Source organism: Nasonia vitripennis, chromosome 1 (genome assembly GCF_009193385.2).
Source record: "Nasonia vitripennis strain AsymCx chromosome 1, Nvit_psr_1.1, whole genome shotgun sequence".
Lineage (NCBI taxonomy): Eukaryota > Metazoa > Arthropoda > Insecta > Hymenoptera > Pteromalidae > Nasonia > Nasonia vitripennis.
Genome location: NC_045757.1, coordinates 1246182 through 1271060, shown reverse-complemented (window position 1 = coordinate 1271060; position 24879 = coordinate 1246182). Strand labels below are relative to the sequence as shown.

Genomic DNA, 24879 nt, shown 5'->3' with positions numbered 1-24879 from the left:
GAAGGAGAGCGCAGTTGCCGAGGTGTGTATAGATACGCGCGGAGTTGTCAGCTGTTCCGACGACGCGCTTTCCCCCTCCCTCCCCCAATCGCTCGCACAGACAGGGAGTATGTTCGGAAATGAAATTTCGGTTAGTAGTTAGGTTGGTAGCTCTACGCTAACCAACCGCCCGAAGTTCAGCGCGTGTAAACAGTAGATGGTTAGCACAGCTGATTGTTCGGATTCGGAACAAGTCAATGTTATTGCAATAAAGTATATAGTTGATCTATTTATCAAGACATTATGAACGTAATTGAGGTGTTTGATGGTATCCTATCATCGACCGATTCTGATAGTGATGAACAAAGTGATGTACATGAAATGTTCGATGACATTTTCGATGATTCTGAAGCCAATAATCATCGTATTCCACGAGTTGAAAATTTTGTAGTTAATGTTGTACACAACCTCAAACCTCACATAGTCACATGGCATGCTCATCGGTCAGCATCGCGGAAATCAGCTCGCCTAACCGTCTATTGTTTACACGCGCTGAACGTCGTTCAGTCGGTTAGCGTAGGGCTACCAACCTAACTACTAACCGAAATTTCATTTCCGAACATACTCAGGAAGGTCCAAGAGAGTCGACGATCGGACGACGACAGAGCTGAGCACTCAGTTCAATATGGAATAGTGGCAGTGCGCGTCGTCGGCCGTGTACTCTTCCCTCCGTAACGACAACAACAACTACTACTTCCTCCTCGACACTCGACAGTCGTCCCTTGCCAGTTGTCGAGACTCGTAAGTACGCGTATACTGTTGGACACACGATCGTGTAGTAGAACGTCAACGCTGTTGAGTGTGAGGATAAGAAGAAGAACAACAAAGAACAACAACACGATTCGGGACAGAAACGTAGAATCGGACATATAACCCTGCGCTCTCGAGGTTTATGCAAAATCTCGCCCGCAACGTGGACGCGCTGACGCAAGGCCTCAAGTACAGCATATCCGGACTCATGAACCTCGCGCAGGCTACCGATCCTGAGAACGCTGTGTTCTTCGTCAATTTCAACCAGGACTGCTCGTGAGTACCTCTTGCCTCTACTATTCGCAGCTGCCATCGCGTATCTGCGCACATATATATCGGTGCAGGTATGTAGCCAGCCGAGCGCAAGAGAGAGGGGCGGAGTGTACTTAACCTCCAAAGGCCCTTCCGTGCCTACTTTTCCTCCTTTCCCCGATGCTGATGATGCTGCTCTCCGCGCCAGCAGCTGCCCTTCTCTCTTTCCCGCGGGCACGTAGCGCGAGCACGTAGCGCGCGCGCGCGTAAGTATATACACGGGCCCAGGCTATCGCGCAGTTGCGCAACTGCGCTATGTACACTCGCGCGCCTTTGTTTTCTTTCGTGCGCGACCACGGCGGAGACAAAGAGGGAAAATTCGTCGATGCTCGCTCTTATTGTTGTTTTTCCTTTTCCCTAGTATACACCTCGTAATCTCTAATTATCCAATCGTCCGCAGTTTGTTTACGTTTCATCGATTGCGCGCTGACAGATACCAACGTATGTAGACTTGCTATTGGGAATTTAAAGTTGCAATACGTCCTCTGGTGGATGCGACTTTATCGCCGCCATAATTGATATATATATATACTTGCAATGTATAACTAGCGACTTTGTCGCCGCCATTTTTCTGACCGCGAATCAACTTTATATTCCCAATAGATACCAAGTCTATATTCGTTGCTGACAGGGACGATAAAAAAAGCAAACAAAAAAAAATCCAAACACCCCCGCTTGCGCCGATAAAGGCTGCGCATAACGGAATCGCGAAAGCTCTCGATCCCCCTCGTAACACGCGCGGATAAAAGTTAAAGGAATCGAATCGCGCTTGTATACGTGATGTTGTCTATAAGCGCGAGAAAGAGAGAGAAGAGAGAGAGAGAGAGAGAGAGAGATAAGACAGCAGCAGCCGCCTTTCACTCGCTGCAACGCAGAAACTCGGAAAAAAGCGAGCGCTAACGCGCGCACGATGACACAATCGTTGCACGCGTTTTCGCGTCCAAGGCCCACCGAGAGTCGAGCGCGACCCTGAATCTCCCGATGTTTTACTTACGAGAGAGACGAGCTGCTCTCCGTGGAGGAGGAGAGCCTGACGACGCATTCACCTGACTGCTGCCACACGCGTCTTCGACAGCTGACTGTCAGCTTATATATACATATACTGCATTATGCATCAGACGATTAATGTTTTCTTTGGGCGCAGGTCGTTAGCCGTTGGATCGAAGGCGGGCTACAAAATCTTCTCACTCAGCTCCGTCGATCATCTCGAGAAGATCTTCGAAAACGGTGAGTGTGCATCGAGGCCACGTAAGTTTCTTTTTTGCTTTTTTTGACTTTTTTTGTTCGCTAAATGCCCTACGCTTGTAATATTAAACTTGATTAATTGGGCTTGTTTTTAGAAAACGAAGATGTATGCATTATTGAGCGATTGTTCAACAGCAGCCTCATTGCTGTGGTCAGCGCATCATCCCCCCGTAAACTGAAAGTCTGCCACTTCCGGAAGGGCACTGAAATATGTAACTACAGCTACTCCAATACCGTACTTGCTGTGAAGCTGAACAGAGCTGTAAGTAGTTGCGCGCCTATAATTCACAGTTTATGAGCCTTAAGAATGTAACTGATACATTGCGTCCTTGTTCTTTTTTTGCAGAGACTAGTAGTATGCTTGGAGGAGTCGCTGTATATTCACAACATAAGGGATATGCAGGTGCTGCACACCATACGTGACACACCACCCAATCTGGCTGGCCTTTGCTCATTATCCATCAACAGTGACACCAGTTACTTGGCTTATCCAGGTTCCAATACCATTGGTGAAGTCCAGATATTCGATGCCATGAATCTTGTAAGTTGAAAGTGGTTTTTTGTACAGAATCTTAATTAGAAGCATATTGTTCAGGTTGATTTTCTCTCTTACAGCAAGCAAAAACAATGATTCCAGCACACGACAGCCCATTGGCTGCTCTTGCATTCAGCCCTAATGGAACAAAAGTGGCAACAGCCTCTGAAAAAGGCACTGTAATCAGAGTTTTCCACGTGAGTTTAATTTTTTTCTTTTTTACATGATAATGAAACATCAAAAGATCATTCCCAAAAGATATTCTCAAATACCAATTTTTCATCAGGTTAATGATGGAACAAAGCTCTTTGAATTTCGGCGAGGAGTAAAAAGATGCGTGACCATCAGCAGTCTAGCTTTCAGTATAGATTCTATATTTTTGTGCTGCTCTAGTAATACCGAAACAGTTCATATATTCAAATTGGAAGAGCCAAGAGAAGTGTAAGTATTGGTAATGTTTAAAATTGTCGTGCAGTGTTAAATAAATAAATTAATTGGTTCTTTGTATTGTAGTCCACAACAGCAGCCAGACGAAGCTCAAAGTTGGATGGGATACCTCACAAAGGCTGTGTCTGCTTCTGCAAATTACTTGCCTTCGCAGGTCACAGATGTGTTCAATCAAGGAAGGGCTTTTGCTAGTGTGCACTTACCTTTCCAGGGACTCAAAAATGTTTGTGCCATTGCCACGTAAGTATTTTTCATAACTGTTAAATAAACAAATGTCATTCCTTACAATATTTAATTTATCTTTTATTGAATTTTACAGAATTCAAAAGGTGCTCAGGTTGCTAGTAGCAAGTGCCGATGGCTACCTTTACGTTTATAACCTTGATACTAGTGAAGGGGGAGATTGCCCTTTGTTCAAACAACATAGGTTTGTTGACGATTTAGATTACTATGGTTACTATCGTGTTTATACAGATAGTGATTGGTAATCTAGAAAATTGCGAGGCACCGATTCAAAATGTAAGCATATAAATGTATACTTTATTTGCATACCCAGGTTAGATGGTAAACAAGATGAAGTTGACTGTGCTAGTGTTTCGGCTGCTGGATCATGCTCAGGTGAATCCTCAGCTCAGACCGCACCGCAAACTGTGCAGAACACAGGTATCTTTCAGATAAGGTTTCTAAAAATGTGGGCTTATTTTGATTCGAGAATTTTTTTCAGTTTTTTGTTTTATCTGTTTAATCGCATGAAAGCGATGTTGAAAATAACATATTTTTTCTTTTTCAATATATCAAAAGATGGCAGGCGAAAATGCTTCTATTATGTTAAAACTCTTGCTGTCAGTCGTAGAAAATCAAATGAAAATTGATTATTAGCGATATCAACAGCAAAGAGTTTAACATATTCCAAGCAAAGGTAGAGCAGGTGATAAACTTAGCCTTCTCTGCCCGCGGCATGCCAAACACCCACACACACATACACAGTCCTTAAAAGTATTCATATTTTTTAGAATTTTACTCGTATTTTGACTATTAATTACTTAATAATAAGTGTTAAAACGATGCATGTTTGTTGCATTTTTTTTTTAATATTTTACCTCGAGCAGAGACTCTATGTTTTATGAAAGTCTATTCAATAAATGGGCCCAACATTACATATATATATATACAATAGTGATTCTAATGAAACAAATCGATTCTAAACACACATCTAATTAGTCACACGATGTTACGCTGTGAGCATGAAACGTTATTGTACTAACAAAAAATGTTAGAGATCAATTCTACATTCTCGAGAAATCGTACAATGACCTTTCAGATTACACCGAATTCAACGATACGTTCTTAATTTTATTTTTCCTTACTAAATAGACTAAGATTTCCATTTAAATACTTGTTGTTAGACTTGAGAATTTAGCTGCTTGAAAGTCGTTGTAGGCTCCTTATTATTTTATTACTCTTATTATGTATTACCAATAGTGTATGTAACACGTCAATTTCTAGAGTCGTAATTTTATTTAAAATGTACTATCCAATTTATACTTTGTAATAATAAGTATTATGCTGTCCTCGCATACGTGTGTGCGCGTGTGTGTTTGCGCCGGAATAACGAACGCATTAGAAGCCTCTCATTGCTTGTTTCCTTTATCGCTTTTGATCTAGCGTAGACGCACTGGTCGCTTGAAATTCGCTTCGATCGTTTGGATAAGTTAAAACTCTCGAAATTGAAAAGAAAATTACTCTCTCGTATCTCTAAAATCCAAGCGACTAGTGACACGCGCGATAAAAAATCTCTCTCTCTCTTTCTCTTCGCCAGCAATTTGGAAGGAAAAAGCGAGGCAGGAGAAAATTTGTCACCCTCCGTTGCGAGTATCAATCCTGCCTCGTTTTCACCTTCTCGCAACTACCTGTATACGCACACGCGCGGGGGTTCGACGAAGGGGGCCCCCGCGGTGCAGTCGATGCTCTCACGTGATGTGTTTTTTTTCTTTTTATTACTCCCGCCCGAAGCCTGCATAAATAGCTACGCGGGTGCGTTGCGCGGCCGCTCGCCAGACTCCATGTCAGGTACTGGTATGTCCTCTATTCTCTGACCCGCTCTGAGACACTCTTTTTTTTTCTTTTCTTTTTACCTTATAATATTATTTTCACACTTTATTCTTTTTTTTTCAACACCTTGTGCTTCTAGATTGCGTTCACGCCTGTGTTGCTCAGCAAACTTCGGTAGAGTCCGTAGAGAATTTTAAAACCCGCAGCTTATTATTATTATTATTACTTATATGTCTTGAGGGTAACTGCAAAGAGAGGAAATGCTGACCTCATTTGATTTGGAAAAATTTTAACTTCTGTCTCGTCGACGTACATCACACGAGTCGACACTTTATTCATTTTTATGACTGATCATTAACGAGGTGCTTTTTTCTCTTCGCACTTCCTTATGTTACGTGTATAATTTTTTCATGATTTTTCTGTGCATAAGAATACAAACACAGGATCTATAGAGAATATATTCAACGGAGTCAATTCGAACTTGTTCACCATACGTCTATATATCTACAGAAAGATACACAAACACACCTACACAAGCATGCACTTTACTGGATAGCAGTGTATACACTAACGCTTCTCACGGCACACGCGCGTATATAACACATAATCGTCGATAATGTAATTGCTTACTAAAAACGTCTGGAAAAAAAGCAAGAAAATACCGAAAGGTCAACGAAATCGCATTCACAGCACCGAGGAATCTCGTAAAGCCGATTGTTCACGCTCTTGCACGTTTATTATCTTTTTTTCCGACGCTACTTCTGCGAGCCTCTTTTTAATACATTAACGCGTTTCGCTAATCGTCGATCTGCACTCGTCATGAGAACACAACCATTTGTCTTTCTTTTCTTTTTCTTTTTTATTTCCATTCAATTGCATCAACTTTCGAGAAAGTACGCAAAGTATTATTGTACATCATTTTTTAACGCGAGCCCTAACATGTAAGGAAGCAGAGCAATTACGTTAGACCATATTATTTTTGCAAAAAGCTTCAAGAGCACAATAAATGCACTAACCTTCATAGCGTCAAGGTGTTAGAGCCTCGACTTATAAGTATGTACTTACGTTTTATCCATTCGCGAATATAAAATTGCACATGAACTCAGCAGCGATGATTTGGAAAAATCTAAGGCCACGTCAGCACGACTTATTAATACCTAATTTCGTAATGGAGAAAAGCTAACTTCATTTCATATAAAGAAAGACGTTTAAAAAAATGCGCGTCATACGATTGATCGCATCCCCAGAACGACCAATCATTGGATTTTTCAAATAATATGTGTTTTACCTCGATGACTTGTAGATTGTGTTAACCGCTTTTCTTATACGAGTCTCTGCATTATGATCGAGCAACATTACTACAGTTTTTAGATACGAATACGGTAGAAATGGAAAAGCGTTCTCTCGATTTAAAATAGTTGTGAGAAAATTTTTGTCAGTAGATCAAGAAATATTTGTCTCCATTTGTGTTGTTGGTAAGATTTAAAGATCAGTCGAACTCATTACAAGTTTTAGGGTTGCGATCTCATAATAAAAATTAAAAAAAAATCATACACACTTCATCTAAATTCAATTAAAAAAGAACCGGTTGGGTAAAAGAGTAAAGTAAAATACAATAACCCGAACTCACAGATCACCCAAAATTCTTTGAACCAAAGTACAACGTCTAACATAGCATTTGTTCATGTCCATAGAGTCTGAGAAGTACCACGAGATCATTGCGGCAACGGAGAGTCCGCCGAAGGGCGATGGCACCTTCCGGCTGGACGACGACGCCGAGTTTCCACCGGTAACTCAGCGCACCGACTGAGCCGTTCCAGCCATCTTCGACCGCAGTCACATATCAACAGCAACAGTGGCCCCATCGTCGTCGTCATCGACTTGATTTCCCCCTTTTGTACATTGTTTTTTCTCTTATCTTACCGCGTTTTTCCCTTTCTCGTGTGTATATATTATTATGTCGCTTTGTGCGTCGCCGCCGCTTTAGGATATCTAGCAATCTCGAGTAAGAAGACCGTTCGATGTTTTGTACGAGGAGCAATTGGAATTTTTTATACATTCGAGACGAAGTAGTCTATAGTTTTGCGATGCGGCTTTCCTTGTTAATTGCGATTGACGCGACGACGATGTGTGGGTATGTCTTCGATTCCGAATGACTATTTTTAATCGTTGGTGCCAACGCATACACACACAGACACGCAGGTGTAGAAAACGATTTCTCGGAACGCGTCCGCGTTACACTTTTTTTTTCACACGTTCCTGAAATTCGCATAACGCGCTCGAAATTCTTTGCTCAAAAATAAATATGCTGACACGATTTATTCCCTTGATTCTTGTCCTACTTTGTTTTCTTCGTAAATGATGTACGCGATAACGGCGAATGAGTAAATTCAATGCATTTGTACATAAACATAACTACAACTGTATTATTTAACAGCTCCATGTAAATTCACTAGCGTTATTAGAGCTTGATACAGCAGTCTTTGAATAACTGTATATAATTATATGAATTTCGAGTGCAACAATTTAATAAAGATCTAAAACGCAAGTCGATTTGGAGCGACTTCGAAACGAGAATCGGACGATATCTAGGAATAAATTTATAGAGGACAATTTTATTTTATTTTTCTCTTGTATCTGAAGGGTGAATGCTGCATCTCATTTTATCTGTAAGTCGATTATACTAGGAAATAAAAAAAAGTGCACTCGCATTTGTCGTATGATATTCGTAGCTCATGTTTGTGTGACACTTAATCAAACGGATTGTACGAGCGAGTGTTTAAATTTAGCAGCACATTGGACGAAAGTGTTAAGTAACTTAGGATCAAGAATGTCTCATTCGCGTTTTGTACTGAATCTTGTTTGGTGAATAGTTTTACTTTTATATTGAACGAAATGAGATAACGCAAAAACGATAAAATTGCTGAATGATTGTAAATATTTTCAAAGATTTATGCATTAAAGTTACTATATGTGTCAGATTGCTGTCGTTTTTTTTCTTTCCCATCAACTTGTTTCGACATCACATTTCGCATAGACATGGAGATAAAATTAAATTAATTAAACAAGTAATTTGGTCTATTTATTTTATTTTTCTTCTTTTTTTAATTTTTTTTGTCAATGAAATTGAAATCAAATGAACGGATCTCGATGGAAGTGCACTGATAACAAGTATACGAATACAGTGAAGCTTCAGTAACCAGCAAAAGGGTCTATCTTTGACCAGTCGACGTTATTTTATAAATTAATTCTAACTTAACGGATTAGTTAGTGCAGTATCAAACCGTATGATGGTCCAATTCATGCTTATATGAGCGAATTAGAAAATTGAAAAATTACCGATGCCGCAGGTCGATTTATAAAAAATGGCACGCACTTTAAAAAAGATTAAAATTCAGGTTTTTTCTTACAAAGTCAATTTTTCACATCATTTTCTTAAACATAAAGCTCTCTTAATATGCACAGTGACGTGATTCCGCTTCATCGTTCAAAACTTCATTTCGTGCTTTATATAATATATATATAGGATCTCTTATACTTGCCGTATGTCACAGCGTAAAGAATCTCAGTGCGAATCACTTACTTTAACTTTATTATAAGAATAAAATAATAATTCTGTAGACTATTAAGGCTATCCGCTACGACTACGACTAAATCTGTGCTAAGCTTTAAAAAATTTTTTTTTTAACTGAGCACCAATAAAACGAGAAAAAAAAGAAAAGAACGAATTTTTGCATGAAAAAGTGCTATTTTTGTCCGCTTTCATCATGAAGCTGAGAAAGAGAATTCTTAATTTATTAACAGTCTTACCACTATACAGTACACACAACACGTATCTTCATATAAAACCTTGAATTCATTAGTTTATTCAAATTTATACGAACCATTAAAAATTACGGTTTCAGTGTAAAATGTACACGGTAATAGACAGGCCCTTTTGTCGTATGCTCACTGCAAACGAAATTACAAATCGTGTGTGGAAATTAAACTTAACTGTAGAGATCGTCATCGCCATCATCTTGGAACGGTTGGTCACCTTGTGTTGTATCTTGAGCTCCACCTGGGCCGCTTTGAGGAAATCTAGAAGAAAATAAAAGTATTAACTTTAATAATACTTTCTAAAATCATACAGGACTCTTAAGGTCTGATTACATACCTGAAGTTAGTGCCGAACCCTCGCGATTGTTGGAGAGTCTGGGCGAACATTTCGTATTTGCGAATATCGTTGTCCGAGACCGATCGTCGTGCGAACCTCATAGCTTCTTCGAAGTGAGCTCGCGTAATCTCGGGAACAGGATCGTCTTCATCCGTCTTTAAAAGCAAGAAAATGTTAAATTCATATTATTGAAAATGTTGCATTAGTTTATACCAATAACAAACGAGTGAACAACTTACATCCATAGAAGCAGCGGGATTGGACGCTCGTTCCTTTTCTCTACGGATTTCCGACTCTATGCATTGCCTAATAGCCAGCTTGCAGGCGCGCTGACAGATTTCTGTAATGTCGGCTCCGGAGAATCCGTGCGTGACCTTAGCGATGTAAGTTAAATCGACATCCTGAGCGACGGGCGATTTGCGAAGATTAGCCTTGAAAATAGACTCGCGGGACTTTTCGTCAGGCAGTGGGATGTAGATCAATTGATCCAGTCTTCCAGGTCGAAGAATAGCCGGATCGATGATGTCGGGCCTGTTCGTTGCACCGATGATAAATACGTTCTTCTTGGCACCCATACCGTCCATCTCTGTCAGAATCTGATTGATGACACGATCGGCAGCACCACCAGCATCTCCCACGGAACCGCCTCGGGACTTGGCGATGGAGTCCAGCTCATCAAAGAAGAGCACGCAGGGTGCGGCAGATCTTGCCTTGTCGAAGACGTCACGAACGTTGGCTTCGGACTCACCGAACCACATGGTGAGCAGTTCCGGTCCCTTGACGGAGATGAAATTCGCCTGGCACTCGTTAGCGATAGCCTTAGCCAGCAGTGTCTTACCGCAACCGGGTGGACCGTAGAACAACACACCACGCGATGGTTGCATACCAAACTTGAGGAACTTGTCTGGATGTTCGACTGGGTACTGCACAAGTTCTTGCAGTTCCAGTTTGACGTTCTGTAGACCTCCGATGTCTTCCCAGGTGACTGTTGGCACCTCCACGATCGTCTCACGCAGTGCACTAGGACTGCTCTTGCTCATTGCGTACTGTGGAAAAACGTTCATAATTGTTTGATAAAGTCAAAGAGTAAATACATGAGTGATAAAAGTTACTATAAAAAACAATTCTTACCTTGAAGTTGTCCATTGATACGGCAAGCGAAGACAGTACTTCAGCATCGATCTGGTCGTCCTCGAGATCAATCAGATCCATCTTCTCTCGGATCTGTTGCAGAGCAGCCTCCGAGCACAGAGACGCCAAATCAGCACCAACGTGACCATGAGTTTCAGCAGCAATCTAAAAGCGAACATTTTTCATTATCATAAAATTTCAATTTTATAATATTTATTTTTCAATGTGCACTTGTTCAGCTTCTTACCTCTTCTAGTTCGACATCTTCAGCAAGCTTCATATTTTTCGTGTGGATGCGCAAAATTTCCAAACGTCCAGTCGAGTCTGGTATACCGATGTCGATTTCTCTGTCAAAACGACCGAAACGTCTAAGAGCTCCGTCAATGCTGTTCGGACGATTCGTGGCGGCCATCACAATGACGTGGGCACTCTGCTTCATGCCGTCCATAAGAGTCAAAAGCTGCGAGACGATACGCCTCTCAACCTCACCGTGGGTCTACAATAAATTTAGATTAGAATATTGCGTCATATAATGCAACAAATTCGTGATTGAAAAATTACTCACCTTCTCTCTTTTTGGAGCAATGGCGTCGAGCTCATCAATGAAGATGATGGCTGGGGAGTTTTTCTCTGCCTCTTCGAAGGCCTTACGCAAATTACTTTCAGATTCACCGGCAAGTTTGCTCATAATCTCGGGACCGTTAATAAGGAAAAAGAACGCTCCGGTTTCGTTAGCTACAGCGCGGGCAATGAGAGTCTTACCAGTACCTGGTGGACCATACAAGAGGATACCACGGGGTGGCTTGACACCAATGGCTTTAAAAAGAGAAGGATGGCGCAACGGGAGTTCCACCATTTCTTTGATTTGAGCTAATTGTTTGCGCACGCCACCGATGTCGTCGTAACCAACGGCGTTCAATGCCTCCTCTTCTTCCTAAAAATGATGAATTAGTATGAAATTTCTGGAAAAAGTTCCTGAACAGAGTTGACTGTGCAAAGTAAAACTTACCTCTCTCTTAACTGGGTCTCCCTCACAATGGATCACAGTTTCAGGGGCTACTATACAGAAAGGTCCTGGATCAGTCTCAACAACTTTGAATTCTACAGCGCGCATACCACCACGGACAATGAATGTGTCATCCTTGTGGATGGGACGGTATGCCTCCAAGAAGTATGGTTTCAGATAAACCTCGAAGAGGTTGCTGCAAAAACAAAAAAAGTTGAAGAAATATTGCCTTAAAGAGTAAAGAGAAATAGAAACAAAGAAAATAATGCTTACCCTGTGAGTCCCTCAACGGTGTCATCGATGGGCAAAACATGAATTCTCTTTCCATATTTAATCTCCGGGCAAGACTGCACGGACACGACGTCGCTGAGGCGCACTCTCAAGTTGTTCCTGACAACTCTGTTCATGAGAATCTTCTCGTCAGGGCAGTTAGCGTCGGAGAGAACGATGCAAACGGTCTCCTTGCGACGCTTGCCCTTGAGCAGGACTGTGTCACCGCGGAAGAGCTGCAGCTCGTCCATCTTGGCTTGGGACAGGGCGACGACCGAGTTGTCATCGTTGTTGGCCTCGTCCACCAGGAGTCTGTTAGGCTTGTCCTTCTTACGAAGGATTGCTGTCGCCAGGTTATCCGCACTGAAACGCAGAGTGAAAAAATGAAAAAAAAAACTCAAGCGAGAGATCCCAGTTTCACGACCTACTAACGGCCGGGAAACAAGAGGATGACGATGCGCCCCTCCGAGAGGCCTTTGTCATGACGCGCGGCGGACGTCGACCCCATCGTCGAGAAACGTTCGAAAAATTCACGGGGAAATTTAGAAAAAGCAATGGAGGACATAGCGTCATCGGGATCCGGAGGAGAGGCAAGTTCGTCGACCAAAACAAGCGGCGGCGGACATGATGACAAGGAGAAATTGATGGTGTGTCGTGGCGCCGTCGCAGCTATGCGAGCCTCGATTCATCCTCCCAGCCAACCTCATCCTCCGGTTAAAAGTAAAATATCGACAACAATTATTTAAAAAAAGGAACTTACTTCTTAGGATCACTCATCCTGACGCTTGGCTTCTTTCTTTCCTTCTCTCGAAAGTTTCTTGTAGGGGTATCTGATGCTGCTTCTCTGGTCGGCCACAAAATGCACGCTACGTCCGCCGCTGTTCTGTGCTTCCCTCAAATGCCGCTGCTGATGCGATGCGTTCGTCTCTGCGCTCCGGCTCTTTGTGTGTGATGCTGATGTGAGCTGGCCCGTACGTACTGGCTGACGCGATGCCGCTGGTCGCCGGCAGCGCCGCCCGAATATCTATACGTAACTATATTATAGAAGGCGCGTTCGCAATTCGCATTGCGGGCGACAGAATTCATGCGTATTGCATATGCTATATTTTTCTGGCTAACTTATTATGCTTTTGTTTATGTGCAAGCTAATGCTGATTTTGCATTTTTCGAATAAATTGAGAAAGAGCTTTTGGAGGAATAGTCGATAAATAATTTGTCGGGTGAACGCTGATCTGAACGAAGAAATGAACCTCCTGACTAATTTATTTGAAGAAAAAAAACTTTGGGATATTGTTGCTGGGTGACTGCGCATCTTAGGCTGACGACAGTACTCTTTAATAATAAAAGTTCGAGCGAAACACGTTTGCGAATGTATCTAGTAGTCCAATCAAAGCTCGTAAGCTCGACTTACACAATATGTATAACAGACGCATAAATAAATGTTAAATCAATTAAAATAGCTGTCAATTTCAGAAAAATGGCTATAAGAGATTTAACGTCAAACAATGAAGTAACTAATCGAAAGTCATTGTTTTATTAAGGGGTCGTTGCCAACGAAATCGGCCACTTTACTAAGAACAGAAATAGAGCCATATCTTTGTTCAAGTTACACTTGAAACAAGCAAGTAATATTTCACTGAAAAAAATTCATTAGACAAGCTGAAAATTGTCCAAAAATTAGTTTGATATTCGCGGGCCCTAATTGTCATCGTCTATCCGTAGCATTATATGCACTGGCGACGCTGATGCGGGGGAAGAGTATAGTCTAGGTAAAACTCACATCTCATATCATAAGTATAATATTCTGAGACACGAAAGCTGAGTATAGCTAAAACACCCACGAAAGCACGCAAAAATACAAAGAAAAGATGCCGCTGTGAAACGGGCGGACCTGCTTCGAACTAAGAGTGCTCCGAGAGACACCGAGATAAACACAAGACGACGCAGCCATGGCCGGAATCAAAGGTTCTTTTTATTATTCCGCATTTAATTTTTCATTAAATTTTTCGCTGACTGCGGGTTTTGGTCCATCGCTGAGTGTCGAGGAATGAATCCGAATGCATACTCCTCGAAACCAGCTGATAAGGACAGCTCGCTCCTAACCTCAAAGTATTGTTTTGGCATTGGGACTTCGTTTTTTGGAAATGAGGTCGCTGCAATGTTTTGAGAGTCGTTTTAATGATTTTTTTCTTTTTCTTTTCCATGCTGCTGTTTCCGGTTACTGCGATGTACAGCGTGAGTATTTCTATTGTTTACTTTGGAATTATAATTAGTGGAGATTATTACAATGCAGACCTTTTGTTTTTCAGACTGGTGACTTTGGCTTTCGCTGGCTCCATTGGTATGACACTTGTCATACTTGGTTGTGCACTTCCAGCATACAAGTAAATATTGTGCTTTTTTAGTATGAGTTTATAAAATTATTAAATTCCATTGCATTCTTCTTCAACATGCATTTGTTACAGAGTATGGTGGCCATTCTTTGTAGTATTATTTTATATTCTATCGCCAATACCCACACTGATAGCCAGACGTTATTCAGAGGATTCAGGAACAGCAAGTAACCCCTACTTGGAGCTGGCTATATTCCTCACAATGGGATGTGTTGTGTCATCATTTGCTCTGCCTATTGTATTGGCAAGGTCTCCTATGGATAATCCAGTTGTAAGCTAACTATACCTTTATTTGAAAATTATGATTCCTTTTATTTTAAACAGATTTATAGCATCTTTATTTATTTACAGATACAAACAGGAGCATGTTACCTAACATTGGCAGGAAATGTTGTAGTATACTTGACCATTATTGGATTCTTCTTAGCATTCGACCATGAAGATTCTGATTACAGCATGTGGTGACGTGTTTAAAGTTTGTACTTATTTGTTATGGTAAATTTTTATCAGTATGTCAGGGAAGTTTCTACAGTGAGCAAAATGTTTATACAGCTGAGGAATTTTGTGTTTCATTGGTATAATGTCTACAATCATTACTTCATTAATCTTTGCATTTATAAAATATATAATTTTATAAATTATACAATGCATTCGTGAGAATTTGATAAACATTTATAAAAGCTAAGATTGTTTCATGTAAAACTGTAGATTTTTGAGTTAACAAACACGCCATAGATGCATGCTGCTAACATAGATTCAAAATGGTACAAAAATTTTGATTAAGCACTAGTTGGTAGCATTCACCTATGAAGCTTAAGTGAAATGATATATTCAATCATTACTTTTCCTACAGATTTTTATACGAAAAATTAATAAAAATGAATGTGTGAACTACTAACTGACTGATGGCTACGCTTTCTATTTTAAATGCATATGTAACACTGCTAACATATATACATATATTTCGAAATGAATCAATTGTAATACTCCAGTCTTTTTGCATTACAACATTGAATGAAACATATAAATGCACGAATTTATATGGGATATTTGTATAATAATCGTATACAAAACTGTCAGCTTTAACACTGTTTAAATCACTGTAGTGTCAATATTAAGTAAGTTTATTAATGATAAAGAAATATAAGTGATAATGAGTTCTCAACGACTAAAAATCAGTTGAACTTGAGTATACCACCAATTGTTTCAATAATGATTCCATGCTTTTTAAAAAAAAAATTTCTACGTTGATAAAGTTTGTATGTAATAAAGCGATTAAGTTAAAGAGTATTATACTGTATTATGATGTGTTATACCCCAACAAGAGTGAATAAAACGAATCATAATTTAATGTAACTTATTGATTATTTTGTTTTTAATGTTTATTTTTGCAAATACTAAGTTCTATAAATTGCATACGTATACTTAAGTATGTTAATTTGAGTATCTACTCAAAATTATTAAACTTCAATATTCCCTAGATGAGCATGAAGAGTAGTTATAAGGTTTCTAGGGGAATGGCTACTGATATCACTGTAAAGTGGAGGGGAAGTCGCCCTCGGTTGCCATGACAGCCATAACAGGCACAGGCGCCCCAAACGCACTTGTCAGTCCTTGGAGGCGGTCTACGATATATATATATATATATATATTATCGCGTTCGCCAGGTGACCGTTAAAATGAAAGAACTGTATAAAAATAGTTCATTTGCAAATAGTGCCTTCTGCGGTAACAGAGTAAAATGGTCCAATTCGTTAAAGAAATTGATAAACTCTATTGGTTGAATTTAAGATAATTAAAATAATCAAATACCGACGATTTTCTTCTAAATGTGAAATGGCAAAGCAGTGATATACAAATAATTAGCAAAATGTCGCTGTACTTTGATACTAGAGTGCAAAATCCTGAGGTAAACTCAGTAAGCACATTCGCATCATGGCACTCGAATCTCCCATTGCTTGCTGTGGCGGCTTTCTCACAGGACAGGGGTGGCTTTGTAACTGTCTACGATGATCAGGGTGAGCCTCTCCCAGATGTGGAAACTACAGGCCATTCTGTGGCTCAGGTCACAGCACTGTCATGGCATCCTGAGAGGAAATGGCTGGCTGTTACTTGGGAGAGTGGTGAACTCAGGGTATTTATTACAGCGATTTAATGAAGACAAAAAATGTCAATTTTTTTATTCTAATTGATCTCTATTGATTAATTGCAGATATGGGCTGGGGATACAGGTTCCAGTGAGTTCAATATCATTGTCACACCACACAAAGATCCTGTGACAATCTTGCAATGGAGTCAGCATGGTGGTCGCTTGGTCTCAGGGGATATAGCTGGCTCTATGGTTGGCTGGAAAATGGATGGAAGAGGCCAGCTTCTTATGATGTTTCATCACGAACTGAAACAATCTCTTACACTAATTGCATTTAAAATTACTCCCCCAAAACCTGCACTTGACATAAGGTAGTTGAATTTGAATTTCATAAATAGCATCTACTGTATTGTGGCTTATATTTTTTTATAATCTTTTCCATTATAGTGGGTTGGCAAGAGCAGCAGTGGCTGGAGATGAACGGGCTCTGGATTTATTCAGCTCCTGGAGGCCAAGAACTGCTGCTCCAACTGCATTACCAATTCAGAGAGACAATCATGCTTTTTATGTTGGAACAGTTAATGGGATTGTTTACTATGTCGATAATCAAGGCCAATGTATTCAAGTACTGAACATGGATGGATCTACTCTGCACTGTTTACTGCATCATCAGACAAGAGAATCAATTGTCATCATGAGTGAAGGCCTGCACATTGGTCACTTCCAAGCTGATGCTGTCACTGGCCGTTTAACAGAATTGACAAAGGTAACTTTTGCTTGTGCTCTGGTGAAATTTTAATTTTACTAAATTATTTTGTGTTATTGATTAAAAAGGTGAAACTCAGTGGCAGAAGTGACATGACTAGAAATGGACCATCTCTGTGCTGGGCTGGCATCAATACGCTTGCAATTCTGACTGGAGAACTGATGGTCAGAATGTGGGATCTTCACACTGGAGATACTTATGTCTTGACTCCAGCGGACAATTCAACTCCAGGAAAGCTTGCTACACCCCAGGAAGTCTGCACCAGCTTGTCATACTGCAAGACAAACGGTAAACTCCCGAAATATTGTTGAAATCATTTGATCTTTAAAACTCGCTTCTGATTTGCAGACACTCTGGCAGCGGGTACAAATCTAGGTACGATCTACCTGTGGAAACGTCGGCGCGTTCCTCTACCCGAGAGCGAAGAGAACTCCTGGCCAGCGAACCCGGAGCACTGCTCGATTCCGGGTACGGTCAAGCAGATCACCTGGGGTGCAGCATTACTTCGTAGTCCACTGCTTGCCGTCAACTGCGTTAGTAATGTCTACGTGTTGCACCAGCAGCCAATGTGCGCAGCTTACGCCGAGTCCGTATGCGCCAGCCAGATCAGTCCATCCCAGTTACTCGTTGAAATTCAGCAGCAAGGAGAGAAAAATGTGAGTTTCACGTTGAAGACGGATATACAAGTGCAGGTCGTTGCGGTGAACAGGAGCTACGTAGCTGTATCGTCAGGAAGGCATGTGGCGGTGTACAAGATTGCCGGGGCGGACGGACAGAGCAGTACTACGGTACTCATGAGCTTTGGATGCGATACCGAGAAGTTGCTCATACACGATGCTGTGCTGATTATTTTGACGCCGCAGGTATAGTCTTGAACGAATATTTATAATTTGAAAGACAAATTTCTTTGGTCGCTTTATAAAAACGCTTTTATCGGCACAGGTTATCCAATTGCGGTCGATCGAGGAGGGAACCCTAATTCAAACCCTACCTACCCTCCCCGAGGAGGGTGAGCCAATAACAATGGAGCTTACCGGTGATTACCTCACGGTAGCCTCACTTAACGGTATTCTGAAGATTTGGGATCTGGGCAAGCGTGAAGCAAAGCTTCATACGCGGGCCATGGCCACCTACGAGGCCATCAGTGATTTTGCTGAAATCATCGAGGCTCGTTGTAATTCTGACTGCAGATTTGTTTCTATCACTGTGGCAATGGCCAACTTGATGCCCAGCTCGATACTCTACGTGTGGGACATTGAGAGCGACCAAATCCACGAGTTCGATTTTGCTGAGAACGACGCCGAGGATGACTCTCCATTGTACGTTTTCATAGCCTTTTGTAATTCTACTTAATTGTTATAATAAACGTTCGCATACGTGTTATAGGGTTGCCAAGTGTAAGGGAAGATTAGTGACTGCCCATTGCTGGGACAACGATGATCCGAGGCTTCTAATATGTCGCGCACAGAGGCCTGAGAGTTTCAATCCTAAATCTTCGACCGATTTAATCAACGAGCAAGTATGTTATACCTTTTTCTAAAAATCTGTTGAGCATTTAAGAGTAATAATGCCTGAACACTTGTTTAACAGGAAAGCACAATGAACGTAGTGCTAGTGACGATGTTCGCGACGTCTGAGCACGGTATTGTGGTACAAGACGTTCGACCAGTGAAAGACGATAACTGTCGACTACTGGGTGTCCAGTCGCCCCAAATAATTATTCTTGACTCGGAGGAGTCCAGTGGAAGCAAGACTGTCCGTCTGTTGATGCGCGATTTCGAGGAGCTCGGACTCTGCGACCAAGCTACCAAACGGGCTATTCTAGACTTTTGTTTCTATCTCAGCGTTGCTAATATGGATGAAGCGTTCAAGGTTCGAATAATAATAATTACCGTTATCTTGACGTTTATAAGTAAAATTAACTTGATGATTGTTTCCAGGCTATCAAGACGATACAGAACGAGGCAGTGTGGAAGAGCCTTGCAAAAATGTGCGTCAAGACGAAACAATTGGATATGGCGATGCTATGTCTAGGTCATATGAAACAAGCTAGGAGTGCCAGAGCTCTTCGTGAGGCTATGCACGACGATAGTCTTAACCTCGAGGCCAAAATTGGCATTCTCGCAGTTGAACTAGAGCTTTATGTGTGTTATGCCCTTCAAATTAACAAATTTCAAAAGTAATCAAATGCAATATCATAACTTTGTTCCTCTCGACAGAATGATGCAGAACGGCTGTTTCGAGAAGCAAGTCGACTAGACCTCGTGAGTTCGTTGCTAGAAGCTCGAAACAAATTCAAGGAGTCGATTGAACTGGCCAAGGAGGAGAATAAGATTCGAGAGAAGACGAGTTACTACAACTATGCGCGAGCGCTCGAGCTGGAAGGGAAGACCAACGAAGCCATAGACATGTACACCAAGGCTGAGTGTCACAGGTTTGAAGTGCCCAGAATGCTACTGGGCACACCCAGGGAGTTGCAGAACTATCTTAACAACTCTGAGGATCCGTAAGTGAATGCAGTTGAACTCGCTTGAATTTTTATTAGAAAACAATTTAAAATGATGATATTAATTCAATGTGTACAATTCAGCGAAATAAAGAACTGGCACGCCCAGTACACAGAGTCTCAGAACGACATGGAGACAGCTCTAAAACTTTACGAGCAAGCACGAGATACTCTATCAATGACTCGACTGCTGTGCTTCTTCAGTCGAGAGAACGAGGCCTGCGATCTGGTAAACCGGACCAAGCACGCAGCCTCAGCCTACCACCTGGCTGCCCATTACGAGTCTCGTGGTAACGTTAGTCAAGCTGTTCATTTTTACACGATGGCCCGAGCTTATACCAATGCTATTCGCGTCAGCAAGGAGAACGACATGCTCGAGGAGCTCTGGCCTCTGGCCATGATGGCACCTAGGCAGGCTCAGATTGATGTGGCCAAATACTACGAGGAAATTGACCAGGTCTGATTTTTAGGAAGATTTTTTTTTGAGATAAAATGGAAATAAACAGAAAATTATTTTAAAAATTAAAACATTTAAATGCAGGTGGACAAAGCGATCCTGCTCTATCATAAAGCAGGTCTTTTGAAGAAGGCACTGGACTTGGCCTTTAAGACGCAACAGTTCAATGCCCTACAACTTATAACCATGGACGTGAACGCGGACTCTGATCCGGAGTTAATCGCCAAGTGCGCCGAGTACTTTGTACAGAACGCTCAGATCGACAAGGCCGTTGACCTATTAGCTACCGGTAAAAACTACGACGAAGCGCTCAGACTCATTGACGAATACGACATTCATTTGTCTGAGGAACTAGGTATGATGTAAATTTGTTAGCCACGTATCAGATTAATTCGAATAATATATTTAATAAATTCATAAATTTCTCTCTTACAGCGGAGAAGATGACCCTCGAGAGAATGGAGAAAGACCTGGACAAGGAGCGAGCACGTATTGCGACTCTGGAAAAAATCGGCGAGATCGCGTTGAATCAGGGCAACTACCACTTAGCGACGAAGAAGTTCACGCAAGCCGGCAATAAGCTGAGAGCCATGAAAGCTTTGCTCAAGTCCGGCGATACCGACAAGATTTGTTTCTTCGCCCAAGTGTCCAGGCAACGCGAAATTTACATCATGGCCGGCAATTACCTCCAGTCCCTCGACTGGCAAAATCAGCCTGAGGTTCTGAAGAATATCATCAACTTTTACTCCAAGGGTAGGGCAATGGATCTACTCGCCAACTTCTACGTGGCCTGTGCTCAGGTCGAAATCGACGAGTTCCAGAACTACGAGAAGGCCCTTGATGCGCTCAACCAAGCTGCCAGATGCCTTTCCAAGGTCCAGGATCCCAAGGACGAAGACATGCACAAGAGGGCTATCGACATTGTTAACGGAAGAATGACCACGATCAAAAGATTCCTCGATATCAAAAAGTTCGTCTCGCAAACTTACATTTTATTACCGTTTTTTGAACAATTTAATTTAGTAGCAGGTTTTAATATAATAATAATAATACCTGTTCATAGGTTATTCGATAGAGGAGAAACGGAAACCGCAATGAGCCATGTTCGCTACTTGTTAGATTCCCAAGGTCCTGATTTAGAGCAGTCGATTCGTCGGGGTGATCTATTTGCGATGATAACGCAGCACTACGCAAGTATAGGTGAAAACGAGAAGGCTCGAGCCTCCGTCGAGGAACTGAAACGCCTCGTGCCCGGAATCAATTTGAGCTACTACTACAACGTAAATCTGCTCGAAAAACTCGGCTTCAAGATCAACGTTGAAAGACAAGAATCGTCCGATCGCGAGGACGATATCGAGGAGCTTTTAGGTGAATAATAATAGAATATGTGATCTCAGTAACGATCCGTCCACTAAAAGTATTGTATTAGATTTAAGTGCATTGAATAAATTTATTTTGTGCCTTATCAACCTTTGAACGTTTCTTTATTTTTTTTCAGTATACCTCTTATATAACTTACTTAAATATTACGTAGCTGTTCGAGCACTATTTTCTTATAAGAATTGACAACAATTTAGTCAAAAATTTGGTTGAAAACTTTGAGTGTCTTATAATAACGGAATGAGTGTTTATGAATCCATAATGAGTTACACGTTTAGCGACAATTACGCGGTTTCACCGTGAAATGTCTGATACGAATGTAGTAAGAATATAATAAATAACAATAGTATACTTTCAACATGAATACACATAAAACGACGGTTGTTTACAAAATGATTAATCATCTTATGAAGCAATTAAATAAGTAAAAAGCAGCTAATGATATTCATGTATTTTCATAATCTTAGTTAAGCTGTAATTTTTTAAAAATTATCTTACACAATAATTTGTCGTTAAAAAAATAACTTTGCAAACATCCATTACAAAATAAATTAAATGAGCAGCTTTATCTCTATCGATATTTTGAGAAAAATAAATGTCGAATGTCACAGCGGTCACTTTTGTAAAACATCGATTCTGACCAAAAAAACAAATCTAAAAAATGGAAAAAAGAAAAATACCGACCTATTTCGGACATAAAATCTAATGAAGACTTATACCTAAACTTTACAAACGACTCTGCAAACGCTTCTCAATCGTCGATTCGACTCGAAAAATTTAGAAAGCTTTGCGCAGAAGCTGTTCCTCTCTACGAGCACTTTTCGGGCGTGGGCTTCTTGCAGGGCGACAGGGTCTCAGTATCCTCATCTTCAGGTTTCCTCTTCTTGCGCACAAGGTGGGAAATATCGCTTGCGGGCTTGACCTCCTTTGGCGCAGCCATCGAAGCCGAAGACGAGGAACCAGCACTGCTACTGCTACCCTCACCGCTAGGTCCAGCGCCGTTGGAGCAGCTACCACCAGCGACCTTGCTCTTAATGCCCTCGATGACGAGTTTGCAGGCCTCTTGTTTGAAGTCACGCATATCTCCGATCTTGTCGCGAATTTCCGGCAGTAACTCTTTCAGCTCCTTGATTTCACCGGCGACAGTGTAGAACGGATCCTCGCTGTTGATCGACTCGCCGCCGCTTTCGAGATCTTTGATGCGCGTCTCCAACAGACTCACCGCCTCATTGAATTGCTCAATGCTCGAATCAAATTCGTTGCCCAGCGAGTATGCCAGACCTGTCAATATTGGTATACATTATTCAATGAACTATTGACATCTTTATTGATGGATCGAACGGTTTCTTACCTAGTTGGTAATGCGTCTCGGCCATAGTCCTTGGGTCAGCCGGCTCGATTTTGCGCAAAAGGTCCAGGCACGCGTTCAAGTCGACCAGAGCGCCAGGTTGATTTCCGCTTTCCATGGCTACCTCTCCCAGCAGACGATGAGCCTCCGCGAGAAGCTTCCACGCCGATTCTCCACGTTTCAAGATGATAATTTTTGCCAGTTCCAGGACTTCCCATGCAAGCTGCGGACCGAAAAAGTAACGTGAGTTAACTCAAACGCCTACAGCCTCAGCTTATTAAAAAGAAAGAAAGTAGTACAAAACTCAACACACCTGCAGATTGCTGTTACCATCATCGTCATCCTCGTTCTCCACATCTTCGGCATCTTCGTCAACCCCATTCTCGTGTGCATCTCCATTCTGCTCGGCCGTCGAGGTTGCCGCCTCACCGTTTTCCGTTGGCTTGCTCGAGCTTGCAGCCGAATCTTCGCCGTTGGAAGCCGCAGCAGCTGGAGCTTCCTCCGTTTCCATCTTATCCTCAGGCTTACTCTCGGACTTTTCCGTGTCCGCTTTGTCTTCGGCTTTCGATCCCTCGTCAGCAGAGCCGTTCTCTTCTTTCTGTTTTCTACATTAACAAGCAATGCATTTTAGAATGAAAATTTTCGATAACTTGATAATGAACACGCGAGAAAAGAAATCACTCACTCTTCGCCCTCTCCCTCTCCGTCCTCTTCCTCGCCTTCACCGCCTTCGCCCTCGGCTTCCTCACCCTCGCCAGCCTCCTCTTCGCCTTCTTCAGTACCGGGGACCCCGGTGCCGAGGACGCCGGCCTCTTCGCGAGCGAGAGACAGGAGTGCCCGGCCATAGAGCAGGTAGGGCTCGCCGAGTTCGTCGGCCATCTCGCCGTGCTGGGCTGCCAGCATAGCACAGCCGTCGGCTAGAGCAGTTACTGCCATACAATAGTCGCGCACCAGGAGATGACGCTTGCCCTGAGAGATCGCGGTCGCCGCGTCCTCGTGCTTCGTCTGCTCTGTTACGTCTGCCATTTCTTTCTTTGTGTTTTACCTGAAAAAAGTGGAAAATTTTTATTATAATTTACCAATAGTAACTGATTTTGTTGGGCAGCGGCACTGACTCGAAAACAATCGGTTCACGATTCGCATAACAAAAGAGAATAATACATCTCACTTTTTGTTTTTTTCGTAAAAAATAACAGTGCGATATCCGAACAACAAGTTCGATACCCCCGATATTTTCAAACGAATAGGCAACGGTTCACCAGAATGCCGTAAACAAACCTAACCTTCGATTGAGCGCGAATCTCTCCGAATCCGTATAAACGTTTGCTATAATTTAAATATTACAGAAATTTTTTGCTTTCTTCTTCCAACTCATGCAGGGTGCACATCTAGACGTTATATCTTTTCACTGTTGAACTCAACGAGGCGGCATCGATGCGAAAAAAAGAAGGTACGATCCGCAATGGCGGATATACGTGTCGCGTGCAGCAACAAAGCGAACGATTTCGCGCGTCCGTTTTCCCCGTAGACGAGCACAAGGTGCGAAACTCGCGGTTCCCGAGATTGTTCTAACCTCTTTGTCGCGAAAACCATCGGAGAAGCTAAGAAAGCAAGCCGCGGTAGCTGCAAGTAAGTATTCAAAGCCACGCAAACTTACCCTGAAAAGTCTGGGTAGCGGTAGGTAATGCTTGATTCCTCCAGAGAACGACGAAGATACTCGAACTTCGAAGCGAGCGTCTCGCAAACTGTATAGGTACCTACTGACGAGCGAATACTAAAGTAAACCCGCAGTTGGAAGTGGCCGAGCAAAATTAGATGATCGCGTTGAGCGCGGTAGGTAGGTATGTGTAAGTACGGATAGCGAAAGAGCTGCAGCAGCTTGTGTGCCGGCGGCGACGGTGTTACTTGCTGTTACTACTGTCTGTGACGATTGAGTTATGGTTAGGTCGGGTGCGCGCGCAACAAGGCGCGAAAAGTGCCCCGCTGGTTTGCGCGCG

At 42.0% G+C, this 24879-nt stretch overlaps 5 protein-coding genes across 15 annotated transcripts; 3 read left to right on the top strand and 2 right to left on the bottom strand.

Moving 5' to 3' along the window:
- Nucleotides 1-134: 134 nt before the first annotated feature.
- On the top strand, nt 135-8361 carry LOC100121906 (WD repeat domain phosphoinositide-interacting protein 2). 9 transcript variants are annotated; one of them, XM_032595923.1, is made up of 11 exons: nt 135-199; nt 609-1065; nt 2246-2328; nt 2442-2608; nt 2693-2887; nt 2962-3078; nt 3168-3322; nt 3395-3568; nt 3648-3755; nt 3885-3991; nt 7075-8361. In XM_032595923.1, exons 2-11 carry the CDS (start codon nt 932-934, stop codon nt 7188-7190), a joined length of 1356 nt encoding a protein of 451 aa, XP_032451814.1. In that variant the 5' UTR covers nt 135-199; nt 609-931; the 3' UTR covers nt 7191-8361. The 9 variants fall into 9 exon arrangements, with proteins under 9 accessions (XP_032451814.1, XP_031777575.1, XP_031777576.1 ...); XM_031921715.2 differs by lacking the exon at nt 135-199 and adding an exon at nt 5342-5404 and having other exon boundaries at nt 217-1065; nt 2246-2349; XM_031921716.2 differs by lacking the exon at nt 135-199 and adding an exon at nt 5342-5398 and having other exon boundaries at nt 218-1065; nt 2246-2349.
- Nucleotides 8362-9105: 744 nt separating this feature from the next.
- Nucleotides 9106-12957, bottom strand: LOC100121887 (transitional endoplasmic reticulum ATPase TER94). The gene is made up of 9 exons (XM_001605447.6): nt 12704-12957; nt 11947-12306; nt 11677-11869; nt 11233-11601; nt 10915-11163; nt 10668-10832; nt 9776-10582; nt 9537-9691; nt 9106-9460 (listed from the first exon to the last, which is right to left on the bottom strand). Exons 1-9 carry the CDS (start codon nt 12718-12720, stop codon nt 9370-9372), a joined length of 2406 nt encoding a protein of 801 aa, XP_001605497.2. The 5' UTR covers nt 12721-12957; the 3' UTR covers nt 9106-9369.
- Nucleotides 12958-13625: 668 nt separating this feature from the next.
- LOC100121873 (leptin receptor gene-related protein) lies at nt 13626-15692 on the top strand. 2 transcript variants are annotated; one of them, XM_016989234.3, is made up of 4 exons: nt 13626-13908; nt 14253-14327; nt 14409-14607; nt 14688-15692. In XM_016989234.3, exons 2-4 carry the CDS (start codon nt 14287-14289, stop codon nt 14799-14801), a joined length of 354 nt encoding a protein of 117 aa, XP_016844723.1. In that variant the 5' UTR covers nt 13626-13908; nt 14253-14286; the 3' UTR covers nt 14802-15692. The 2 variants fall into 2 exon arrangements, with proteins under 2 accessions (XP_016844723.1, XP_016844725.1); XM_016989236.3 differs by having other exon boundaries at nt 13654-14178.
- Nucleotides 15693-15958: 266 nt separating this feature from the next.
- Nucleotides 15959-21623, top strand: LOC100121859 (intraflagellar transport protein 140 homolog). Its single transcript, XM_008204530.4, has 14 exons — nt 15959-16470; nt 16549-16796; nt 16873-17191; nt 17260-17479; nt 17540-18054; nt 18134-18510; nt 18578-18710; nt 18782-19063; nt 19132-19335; nt 19411-19697; nt 19782-20154; nt 20239-20509; nt 20590-21124; nt 21218-21623. Exons 1-14 carry the CDS (start codon nt 16207-16209, stop codon nt 21528-21530), a joined length of 4341 nt encoding a protein of 1446 aa, XP_008202752.1. The 5' UTR covers nt 15959-16206; the 3' UTR covers nt 21531-21623.
- Nucleotides 21622-24790, bottom strand: LOC100121842 (protein HGV2). 2 transcript variants are annotated; one of them, XM_001605401.6, is made up of 5 exons: nt 24540-24790; nt 23568-23927; nt 23196-23487; nt 22886-23105; nt 21622-22815 (listed from the first exon to the last, which is right to left on the bottom strand). In XM_001605401.6, exons 2-5 carry the CDS (start codon nt 23906-23908, stop codon nt 22343-22345), a joined length of 1326 nt encoding a protein of 441 aa, XP_001605451.1. In that variant the 5' UTR covers nt 23909-23927; nt 24540-24790; the 3' UTR covers nt 21622-22342. The 2 variants fall into 2 exon arrangements, with proteins under 2 accessions (XP_001605451.1, XP_016843245.1); XM_016987756.2 differs by lacking the exon at nt 24540-24790 and adding an exon at nt 24166-24297.
- Nucleotides 24791-24879: the final 89 nt, after the last annotated feature.